We start from the raw sequence: 12739 nt of genomic DNA, 5'->3' as shown, positions 1-12739 counted from the left end.
GAAGAATTGTCTGGAAATAATGCTTCGTTATTTGATCAGTCTAGATCAAGACATTACAACATCAAATTTTATACATCTAGCTCTTTGTCTTTTTCAATTATGTTGTTCTCATACAAATGGGCAGACAGATTTTCTCAAGCAATTCTGTCTAAACATTTTTACGGAAATCTATAAAATTGGTGCGTAGAAGTTTGAAACGTAATTCGTCAAAATATCAAGGGATTTTTCTTTTTTTTTTAACTTTATGATTACAGTATTTTCTTTTCGTATATTCCACATACGAGAAAAAAATTATAATTCTGAATGGTTAACGGACAAAATCTTGCTTCAAATCGAGCGATTGAAATTTTTCACTAGCATTTTCCGCTGTAATTACACTAATTTATAGCAAAGTAATGGGGAACTGTGTTGTACTTTTAACAAAAAATGGCAGCATAACTATTTTTAAAAACCTAATTAAAATAGATAAGAAAATTAAAAACATCCATGAAAAAATGAAAATAGAAATTTTACTAACAGTAATTAATCTTAAAAACTGATTAATTGTGTGTTATTTTCTGTTGTTTCTAAACCAAACAGTTTTCAATGCACGTTTTAACTCTGAAGCTTATTTTGCATCTTTAATATCATTGAAATTTCACTTTAGTTTCAAAAAAAAAAAAAAAACCATGAACAATTTTAAAAATTTGTGCAGTTTCCAAATAATCTCTCCCACATTTTTATAATTTATACAGAATTCTAATAATGCAAGCACTAGCTAAATATTAAAAAGAAGCCTCAATTTATTAAATGTGAAATAGATGTGCTCAGAACTCATTAAAAAAAGCTTATTGGTATCGTATTATAGAGTGCAAAAAAAAAGTTTAAAAACAATAAGCAAATAAATAAAGTTTTAAAAAGTCTTGTTAGTAGCTGTGCATCAGAGACTACATTATTTCAGACGATTTTTTTATTTCTGATTCTTTTAATCTTCATTGCATTTTAAGAATGTATTAAAATGAATTTCATCTATTCTCTATCAAAAATTAACATATTATATTAAAGAATTATGAAAGTAACTTTTATTGATCGTGAAATATAAATTACTTTAACTTTTAAAATATTGGAAGAACTGCAGATTCAATACATAAATATTAATGCATTTTATATGAAAAAATAAAGAAAAAAATTTTTCCTTTCGCGAACGAGCACACAAATTACAAACATAAACCTAGATAAGTTAAAAATCATGCAAATTTTATGCAATATCACGAAAAAAAAGAAAAGAAAACACAAACTTATTCAATCTTATTTAAAGCGAGAGAATAATTCAAATGCTAGTTTGGAACATTTGACAATCGCTTCGTTCGCAATTCACAAGTAAGAATCATTCGTTGAATTAAAAGAACGCCAACTACAAACATAAAAACACATTTCATAAAAAATTTTTACATTTTTCTCATTTGTTCTGTAAAATAACCAACAAAGGAAGAAATTGTTTGTTTTCTTTTTATTCTTAAGAACTGCATCAGAATATTGAAATAAGATCAAATAATAGAGTTCATATTTCACGGTGGAATTATATTTTCCGTTTCTTCTTCGCTCGCTGTTATTGGCGACTATTAAAGCAAAAGCGCGAATTCGAATCACAGCAAAGAAAGGCGTTGAACTTCGCCGCGAGGTAAAGAGGCGAGTTGATGAACTTCCTCCAAAATTCCGAAAGTAGGAGGGTTGCCAGAATTAGCGTTCGTACCTACGCCTTTTCCCACATTTGGCAAGATTTCGAGGTTTGATAAGCACAAAGGATTAAGATCTATAAAACAGTGTACAAAATGCGGCAATGCTGATATATAAAATAAGTACTTTTCGCATCGTTTGTTGAATTAGGAATTAGCTACACATTTAGCATTTGCTACTTGTAGCGTTAAGAACAATTTTTTTCTATTGTTTTTTAGAATAATGCTTATTTTTACATTTCCTTTAATAATGCTTATTTTTACATTTCCTTTAATAATATAATTTAACCTATACCATAACAGATTTAATTAACTGCATTATAATTTTTTTTGTAGATTTCGAACTTTGTTTTACTTATCTACGATAACTGTTGGTGTAATCATTACAAAGATGATGCAATCATAATTTTCCATTATAAATTAAAAATTTAACTTTATTCAGTAATTTGTCTAATTTAAATTTATTATTATTCATAAGAAAAAAATATAAATGGTATGTTTTCATCGGCAACATCTTAGTACCATTTGTGTTTGTTAGCAATACTAGATTAAATCTAGCCAATATTGGCGGATCAAATTTAAGATTTTACTTACTGATATACTCAGCGTTGCGCAAATTAATGCTATTTTCAATTTTTGTTAATTTAAAATGAACTATCAATTCTTACGAAACAAACTTTCATTAAAACTTTTCTATTCACTTCAATATTCCATTGAAGAATTTCAAATATTTAGATTCGACAATAAATAAAATAATACAGATTATTATAATATACAAAATTGTCTATTGGTTGCAATTTTATTTTTAAATAAAATGAAAAAATGTGTCACACCAATGAAATTTAAGATCTTGTAGCTTCTCAAGAAATTACAAATAGTCGCCAAACCATTTTTAAAAAACTCAAGAAGCTTTTTTTTTGTAAGTTATTAAAACTGCTTGATTAATGATACAAAATTTACTCACATACTTTGAGTAGTAACTGAAGTATATATTTAAAGCAAGAGAATGGCACCAAATATTTTGAAAACTGATTTTAAATTTTCATGGGCTGCTGAAAGCAAGTTTAAATTTTTTTAAAGTAATATTTAAAAAAAGGAAATTTTTTTAAAAAAGAATTATTGAGATATTTTTCATTACCAATCACGCAAAAATAATTTTATTTTAATATATTTCTTTTCGATGTTGGGGTTATTTTTAAATTCGAATTACTGAACTAATTTTCTCGTCATGTTTGCTGCGTATAATGTGCGTGTGATTATTTATTTAATTATTGCAAAATCATCATTAAAACTTCTCGTAGTTTAAAATTATCTGTGAGCAAAATTTAAAGGCAATCTATTCAGCAGTTTTGATTTTAATCATGAACAAAAAATACATCGTTTCCGTTTTATTTATATAAATTATTTATTAGATTATTTACGATTTTTTAATAAGTTTGCAAATAAAATATGTACCACCAAAGTTCTTTCACCTACAATTCTTGTTCTTCTAGAAACTGTGCAAATAAGCAAGTTCTGTTGGGTTTCTGCTATGTATGGTGTCATATATCGTCTTTTAATTAGTTCAAAGTAATGCTGATAGTTAATATATTCTGAAACCCAAATGCTTGTGTCTATTAATGAGGAACATATTACTTAAAACTATTTGTAAATTGTTAATTTAAATGATTTTGAAAAAATATAATAACGCCTCCATATTAGTAATTATTTTTCTATTTAAATGTATATGATGATACTATTATTAGAATAAAATACTTATTTCTGCATACAAAATGATTAAAATACTAATTAATTTTTTTCTAAATTGTTAATTAGTTTAAATATTTTTGGAATTTTTTTAAAAATCAATCTGTGATTGTTGGCTGATACCAAGCGCGTATGTTGACGACCGTATTGATCGTTACTCAATTAAGTCAACAATTTACATGTATATAAATTATGCCGAAATGTTATTTTCCAGGAAATGGCTTGCTATTGTACTTTAATATTTTTATGGTATGGTATTGTGAGATTTAATGGCGCAAGAGCCAAATATGACCATACTGCGCCAAACAAATGGTATTAATAAATGCCAAGTACAATTCAGTCATACAATTTAAAATTAAATTCTTGTGATAAAATGAAAGACATCTAGTAATGAATATTAGCAGTGGTTTTAAAATTGCAACTCGCATCCCAGAAAGTAAATTTTTTCAAAAATGTTAAAAGATTAAAATATTAATTCGAAAGGTGCAACACTTATAACATTAAAACAAGTACAATAAATTACAAAACCAAGTGAAAAGAGAAAAAAAATCATTGTAATCTTTTGATCCGATGTTTCTTCAAGTATTTGTTATGAATGGGGGTACTGAAAGATTCACAGTGGAAATTTTTAAGATCAATCCATTGAACTTGACAGTCTTGGGGACTTTGTTTAAACACAGTTTTATCAACTGTGGTGGAAACGATAGAAGATTCTGGAGCAGGTGGAGTTTCATCAATTGTTTCATTAGGGTTATATTCAATTGCATTATCTGATTCTATATCACTGTCGGTGTTACGATTGGTCATATTTTTGGTCATGGTTTTATTATCTTTAGGCTTGGAGTTTTTCTTATATTTTTTCCTGTTAATAACGGTTTTGAAACTAGCTAAGTTTTGTGAAGTGTCAGAAACTTTACACTGTGGGATATCTTGAGTAGTGTCTTCCATAGGAATACTGGGTGAAAAGTCTTTTATAAATGATTCAGATTTGGGACAAATTTCAGAGGGTGCATAAGATGGTTGAAACGGATTATTATCAACATGCATGATTATAGGCATTATCTGAGTGCCTCTTGTTTCTAGTGTTTTCTTGGCAGCATTAGAATAGATGGATCCATCAACAGGTCTACGAGCTTTCACCATTCGCTTTGCTTCTGGATATGAAATGCCTTTCTTCACCTTTTCAGCAATCACTTCTTTTTCCAATATCCACGATGGACAGGAGCGAGAAAAGGACGTGTGCGAACCTTTGCAATTGAAGCATTTTTCCGGTGCGTTACAGTCAGAGTTTTCATGGCCTGTTTCTGCACAGCGGGCGCAAGTTAGAGATCCGCGGCAAGAAGCTTTGGAGTGACCAAAACGCTGGCACTTGAAACATCGCAAGGGATTCGGGATGTAAGGCCGGACTGCCAATTTCATGTAACCAGCTTTAATGTATTCAGGTATTTTAGACGAATGAAATGTTAGTATCAAATGCTTGGTTTCAAGGAGTTGTCCATCTTTTCGTATTGTTATACGAGGGACATGAGTAACCCCTTGACTTTCCAAATCCTTGGTTATTTGAGCAACTGGAGTATGAAAAAGTTCTCCGCAAGATATTACTCCTTTGGAAAAGTTTAAAGTCGAATGTGCCCTGACGGTCACTGGAAAGGATGCAATGTTTGTCATTTTTATAATCTGGTGAGCTTGTTTTTGAGAGAGAACCTCAATGAGCAAATCTCCCGAACGTAATTTCCGAACAGTTGATACTGTTCCAAGATGTGCCGATATACTTTTCTCAACTAAAAAAGGTGAAACGGAATGAAACGTATCGTTGGTAGAAGATACTCTTTTCAAAATAAAAAACTTATCGAAATGTTTTGAACATGATAAATCGTTTTGCATTTGATGCCCACTGAAGGGAGCTTTGTTTTTTTTACCCATGCACAAAAGGTCATGAGGTTCGGGTCCCGACGGCACCGCCCACCACCGAGCCCTACAAGGGATGGCAGTCACCGGCTCTGAGCACCCCAGCCTCGGCACTTACCATGGTGCTAGTCCAGACTTATACGCTCAGAGCCACCTCCAGGAACGTTGACCACCCTTAACGCCAAGCCCCAGAGAATGGCCCTTTCGCTTGATCCCTAGCAAACTAACCAAATTGTTAGGTTACCAGCCGAATTGATGCACTGGGGACCACAGTGCACCACCCTTCTAATGGGTTGCCACGCACGGCCAACACGTGGGGTTTTCGGCTGTCCATGAGAAGCTGGAAGCAAACAGAGCGGCGACAGCTTCTCATGGAGAGCTCCCTCGTTTGCCGTCGAGGGAAAGAAAAAATTAAGCAGATAGCAGAAGGCGTAGGGGAGTGGAAACATAAAGGGAGTAAAGATCCCTGGGAACCTCGGGATTGGGACACCCGTACTCACCTATAGTAGGTGAGCCCCTGAGGGGTTAATATTTTTATGAATGAATATACTAATGGCATACTACCATTCTAAACTTCATTCCGATTTCAGTTTTTTATTTAGTGCCCTCTCCTTGTAAGGATCATAAAGTGTAAATTTGAAAAATATATTTGCATTTCCATTGTACTTTTTCCTGAATTATAACAGATTGATCGTATAAGAATGCCTTTTTTTTTTCTTACTCAAAAATTTTGCGCAAAACATAGACACAGCAAAGATTAAGCAGACAGGAGGAACTGAAGTTTGGCATAAAAAAGTAATTTAAAATATTACATAATGCATATATGAATACGAAGTCTCTCAAACTCTATTTTATTTTTGATTCAATTATATTAATTTTTAAAAGTAAAGAACTTAAAAATTTCATTCGAATAAGTAAAACTTTTAAACAATCTCTGAAAAAGCTTTATTAAAAATCTGTATATAACAGTAAATATCCTTTATGATAATAATTCTAAATATTTAATCATTTTGAAAAACAAATTACCACATTTTTTTGCTACTGGAATGTATTTTAGAATTACAGACGATTATAATCAAGATGCATATTCGTCTTCTTTATTTTTTAACACTCAAATTTACGATTTAAATTAACGCGTTCTCTAGTCTTTAAAAACTCTAATTTTGAAATAACGTGAACTGAGAATTGTTTTATTATTTTATACATCGAATTTCCATATAGAAATATTCCAGAAGAATCAATATTTTAAAAAATTTTCATCGGTTTTCAATTTTTAAATTAATTGTAGATTAAATTTGTTTTGCATTATCCTAATAAGTCGTTTGCCCACTTCAAGTTTTTAATTTTTAATCCCAAAATAAACGATTAAAATAAATACATTAAAATAAACTAACCTGTTAGTATTTTAACAAAAATCTAAAGATTTTTTTTAACAACTAAAACAATGTTATTTTTGTTGCAACTTCTTTTTAAGAGTTTTATTTCTTTTTCTTTGCAGATTATATTATTTTTTGTTAAAACGTTGCCACTCCCTTTGTATCAAATATAAAAGAAATATGCAAAAATAAATCTTGAAACAAGTTCCAAACGATTTGTCTTGCCGAATTAATTGACAGAAAGTAATACTTATAAAATACGAACAAATCCTTTTCGTATTTTTTTTCAGTCTTCTTAATCCCAGCTATTTTTTTTTTTATAATTCTTATAAATGATTGACTGCACAATTATGGTGATAAGTAGCACAATTTTTCCTTCCAAAAAAGATATAATACTTCCAAGAAACATTATTTCAACTTTTTTTTATTTCTCTTTTTTTTTGTTATCTCTCTTCAGCTCTTCATCATATTAGCAAAAGGTTACAAAATTGCACTCATCTTAATAAATATTTAAAGAAAAGATGTTAACACTTTCTAAAGTTTTTTTTTTTTTTACATTTTTGCTGTATGTGAATAATTTTTTTCCATTTATTATTTATTAAAAGATGATTTGTAAATGTTACAACTTCTTTACAAGTTACATTATTACAAAATAGTTTCATTTTAACATCTGGAACTATCTCAAACGATAAAATTAGAGCAATATTCTTTTCAACTATTTTTTTTTGTTTCATTTTTCATTTACTTGTCTCATGAGAAAAATGTTGGTAGAAAACAACAATGAAGTTGAAATTGGATTTCTGAAACTAATTAAAAATTTTAAACGGAATAAAAAAATATATAAGCTTTGTTGAGAAAAAGCCTTATTTATTTTAATTTCTTTAGGGGGTGGGGTATGGTAAAGGGAATTATTATGTTTTTTAGGTTTTCACAAAATATTTGGCAAAACTGAAATTTTAAGTTCATGTATTCTTGTGACTTTAAATGTTAAATTTCATTATTGATTTTTATGCATTGAATTATTATTAACACAGATTGACAATTTTGTAAGAAATTTCTTTAATTATGTAAGACACAGTTTGTTATACTATGAGGGATACTGAAGTATAATTAAGAACGTTTTTCGTCGAATTATCAGGATTCTTTGTTGTTAAAATTTGTATTAAGATGGTAACGACTTAATAGAAAGCGCTCTGTAATATTCAAAATGTTAAAAATATGAACCGATTTGGACTACTCATTATGACATGCTGATTCCTTCCTCTCTATAAACGGAAAATCATGTCGGCCGCATCAATTTTTTTTTAAATGTTGCTTTTTCAAGAGTAAAAAAAAATCATTATTGAAAAAGAATTTGTAAGATATTTTAATAAATATTCGCTCAAAGAAAATCTATTGTAATGAAACAGAAGCACTTTTAAATTTCTGAATTTCATCAAATTATCAGAATTCATTGTTTTTAAAATTCTCGTTTCAAGATGGTGACGGTACAACAGACAGTGTTCTGTAATGCTGAAAAAAAAAAATGGAATTATTTTAGTATCTTCTATATCACAGACCATTTCTGTATGATTTAAAAATAATCCGTAGCAAAATTTTATAATTTTTTTAAATCCTTCAGACAGCTGACAGAATTGTTATTCATAACATCAGCAAGTAGCAAAGAATGTGAAATCATTTATAATATCGAGCAGATATGGTTCGAATACATTTTATAGCCAAATTGCGCATTTATGAATTTATGTCATTCATTCTTTTTTAATATTTGCGGTGAGGTGATTAGTCACCTACTTTTGTATTTTAAATATATTACATTTCAGCTATTAAATGGAACGAAAATTTAAAAGAAAAAAAATTATATTAAAAATAATAAATAGAATATTAATTTTTTTAGATTCTACTATTATCATTTTTAATCACGGTGTTTATAAAATCCAAAGTTAAATTAAATTAAGATCATAAAATTATCATAATTGTATAATTTAAGAGAAAAATTTTAAAAACAAATAAGAATTCATTCCTAAAAAAATTCAGCGTTCTAATTTCATTTTATAACTTTTATGCTATATTTTAGATGTTTAATACATTAAAATTCGACATACACTATTTGCTCAAATCAAAATTTCATTTTATAACTTTTATGCGGTATTGGAGCTATTTAATACATTAAAATACAAGAAACACTATTTGCTCAAAATAATCTCAATCTTAATATAAATGATTAATTTACATTCTCGTTTGCCTTCAACATTATTTTTTATGTATTATTTATCAACACATAAACAGAAAAACTTTAAATGCCAAACATTTTCTAATCATTATTATCTAAGTAAAAAGAACAATCCTAACACAATATAATTGAAAGTGAACTTTTTTTTTATTAAAATGCAAGAAACACTATTTGCTCAAAATAATCTCAATCTTAATAAAATTGATTAATTTACATTCTCGTTCGCCTTCAACATTATTTTTTCTGTATTATTTATCAACACATAAACAAAAAAACTTTAAATGCCAAACATTTTCCAATCATTATTATAAGTAAAAAGAATAATTCTAACACAATATAATTAAAAGTGAACTTTTTTTATTAAAATACAAGAAGCACTATTTGCTCAAAATAATCTCAATCTTAATATAATTGATTAATTTACATTCTCGTTTGCCTTCAACATTATTTTTTCTGTATTATTTATCAACACATAAACAAAAAAACTTTAAATGCCAAACATTTTCCAATCATTATTATAAGTAAAAAGAATAATTCTAACACAATATAATTAAAAGTGAACTTTTTTTATTAAAATACAAGAAGCACTATTTGCTCAAAATAATCTCAATCTTAATATAATTGATTAATTTACATTCTCGTTCGCCTTCAACATTATTTTTTCTGTATTATTTATCAACACATAAACAAAAAAACTTTAAATGCCAAACATTTTCCAATCATTATTATAAGTAAAAAGAATAATTCTAACACAATATAATTAAAAGTGAACTTTTTTTATTAAAATACAAGAAGCACTATTTGCTCAAAATAATCTCAATCTTAATATAATTGATTAATTTACATTCTCGTTTGCCTTCAACATTATTTTTTCTGTATTATTTATCAACACATAAACAAAAAAACTTTAAATGCCAAACATTTTCCAATCATTATTATAAGTAAAAAGAATAATTCTAACACAATATAATTAAAAGTGAACTTTTTTTATTAAAATACAAGAAGCACTATTTGCTCAAAATAATCTCAATCTTAATATAATTGATTAATTTACATTCTCGTTTGCCTTCAACATTATTTTTTATGTATTATTTATCAACACATAAACAGAAAAACTTTAAATGCCAAACATTTTCTAATCATTATTATCTAAGTAAAAAGAACAATCCTAACACAATATAATTGAAAGTGAACTTTTTTTTTATTAAAATGCAAGAAACACTATTTGCTCAAAATAATCTCAATCTTAATATAATTGATTAATTTACATTATCGTTTGCCTTCAACATTATTTTTTCTGTATTATTTATCAACACATAAACAAAAAAACTTTAAATGCCAAACATTTTCCAATCATTATTATAAGTAAAAAGAATAATTCTAACACAATATAATTAAAAGTGAACTTTTTTTATTAAAATACAAGAAGCACTATTTGCTCAAAATAATCTCAATCTTAATATAATTGATTAATTTACATTCTCGTTTGCCTTTAACATTATTTTTTATGTATTATTTATCAACACATAAACAGAAAAACTTTAAATGCCAAACATTTTCTAATCATTATTATCTAAGTAAAAAGAACAATCCTAACACAATATAATTGAAAGTGAACTTTTTTTTTATTAAAATGCAAGAAACACTATTTGCTCAAAATAATCTCAATCTTAATAAAATTGATTAATTTACATTCTCGTTCGCCTTCAACATTATTTTTTCTGTATTATTTATCAACACATAAACAAAAAAACTTTAAATGCCAAACATTTTCCAATCATTATTATAAGTAAAAAGAATAATTCTAACACAATATAATTAAAAGTGAACTTTTTTTATTAAAATACAAGAAGCACTATTTGCTCAAAATAATCTCAATCTTAATATAATTGATTAATTTACATTCTCGTTTGCCTTCAACATTATTTTTTCTGTATTATTTATCAACACATAAACAAAAAAACTTTAAATGCCAAACATTTTCCAATCATTATTATAAGTAAAAAGAATAATTCTAACACAATATAATTAAAAGTGAACTTTTTTTATTAAAATACAAGAAGCACTATTTGCTCAAAATAATCTCAATCTTAATATAATTGATTAATTTACATTCTCGTTTGCCTTCAACATTATTTTTTCTGTATTATTTATCAACACATAAACAAAAAAACTTTAAATGCCAAACATTTTCCAATCATTATTATAAGTAAAAAGAATAATTCTAACACAATATAATTAAAAGTGAACTTTTTTTATTAAAATACAAGAAGCACTATTTGCTCAAAATAATCTCAATCTTAATATAATTGATTAATTTACATTATCGTTTGCCTTCAACATTATTTTTTCTGTATTATTTATCAACACATAAACAGAAAAACTTTAAATGCCAAACATTTTCCATTCTTTATTATCTAAATAAAAAGATAATTACAAAACAATATAATTAAAACAGAACTTTTTTTTCAATACCACACTGTTCTTCGTACAAATATGAATGTGAAAGAATTCTCATTATGATCGATAAATGCTTTTTAACACAACTGATTTGGCAAGAAAAGCTGTTCCGTTCGGAAATTCATTAAAAAAAATATGAATAATTTTCTGAATATTTCGGAAAAAAAGAAAGAAAGAATGCAGCATATTCGAATGAAGTACTCGAAGATATAATTATGCTATAAATCTTTTCAAATTAAGTGAAGTAATAAATAGTAATGACATTCCAGAAGTTTCTGCCTTTTTTTCTGAAACAAAGCAAAATTTTATGAATGGGGGACAGTAGATTTTCCTTTTCTATATCAGCATTTTCTAACTTTTTTTTCCTCCTGAGTATCTTTTCATTCCGTTGTTTTAAATTATGTTCTGAACAATAAATAAATGAATAATTAACGCATTTGTTGTCATTTTGCATTTAAAGTTAATTATCATGAAAAAAAAAAGAATATAGGAAAGAATGCGAATTCCTTTATAACAAAAAAAAAAGAAAAGAAAAAGAAGAACCAGTATATATTTTAAGACAAAATGAAATCTAGCATCTAATTTATGAAATTGTGCTCAAAAATATTTATAATTTAAGTAACTTAAACAAAATTATTCTCACATCAATGATTAGTTAAGGGAATGTTTACAAAGTAATAAATGCGCATCACAATGTAAGAATACTTTGAAAAAATGAATCGAAGTAAATTTTAATAAATGACATGTTGAATGTTTAATTATTCTTTATTATATTTATCCAACACAAGATTTCATAAAATTATATCAAGTGTAAGTTCTAAGGTTTAGAATTTTAAATTATAACTGAAAATCTCAGAACTTTAAACTAAAACAATATTTATATTAATTTTTTTCATTCGTATTTGGAAGCAGAGATTGTTATTAATCTGGCTTCACGGAATAATTTTTTTATTTGTTACAGACTAAGTGTTATACTTGATGTTGCCCGGAATGAAATTATTTTTATATATTATACCAATAAAAATTAACTATTTAAATAATTATCGCAAAAATTTATTCAAAACATTATTTTTATAATTTTGTATTTTAGTGATAAAATTAAAACATTAATAATAAATTAAATATTTAAAGCAAAATGTTAATTATTTAATTATTATCAAGCATATATATATATATATATATATATATATATATATATATATATATATATATATATATATATATATATATATATATATATATATATATAATTATCAAGCAAATATTATAAACCAAATATTAAGCAAATATTTAAAGCAAATACC

General features: G+C 26.5%; 2 protein-coding genes across 2 annotated transcripts in view; both read right to left on the bottom strand.

Annotated features, from left to right (window-relative positions):
- LOC129969564 (rhomboid-related protein 2-like) overlaps positions 1-12739 on the bottom strand; it is a 318342-nt gene that overhangs the window by 213221 nt on the left and 92382 nt on the right. The window lies entirely within an intron of this gene.
- On the bottom strand, positions 1626-5129 carry LOC129968224 (uncharacterized). Its single transcript, XM_056082078.1, has 2 exons — positions 4079-5129; positions 1626-1792 (listed from the first exon to the last, which is right to left on the bottom strand). Exons 1-2 carry the CDS (start codon positions 5127-5129, stop codon positions 1626-1628), a joined length of 1218 nt encoding a protein of 405 aa, XP_055938053.1.

Source organism: Argiope bruennichi, chromosome 5 (assembly GCF_947563725.1).
Source record: "Argiope bruennichi chromosome 5, qqArgBrue1.1, whole genome shotgun sequence".
NCBI lineage: Eukaryota > Metazoa > Arthropoda > Arachnida > Araneae > Araneidae > Argiope > Argiope bruennichi.
The sequence above is the reverse complement of the archived record's forward strand: the minus strand, read 5'-3'. Positions and strand labels throughout refer to the sequence as shown.

Coding starts and splice junctions, on each gene's coding strand:
- LOC129968224 (XM_056082078.1), bottom strand. CDS start 5,129: ATGACAAACATTGCATCCTTTCCAGTGACCGTCAGGGCACATTCGACT. Junction 1,793..4,078: donor TGATCTTAAAAATTTCCACT/GTGAATCTTTCA, acceptor ACTGTTTTATAG/ATCTTAATCCTTTGTGCTTA.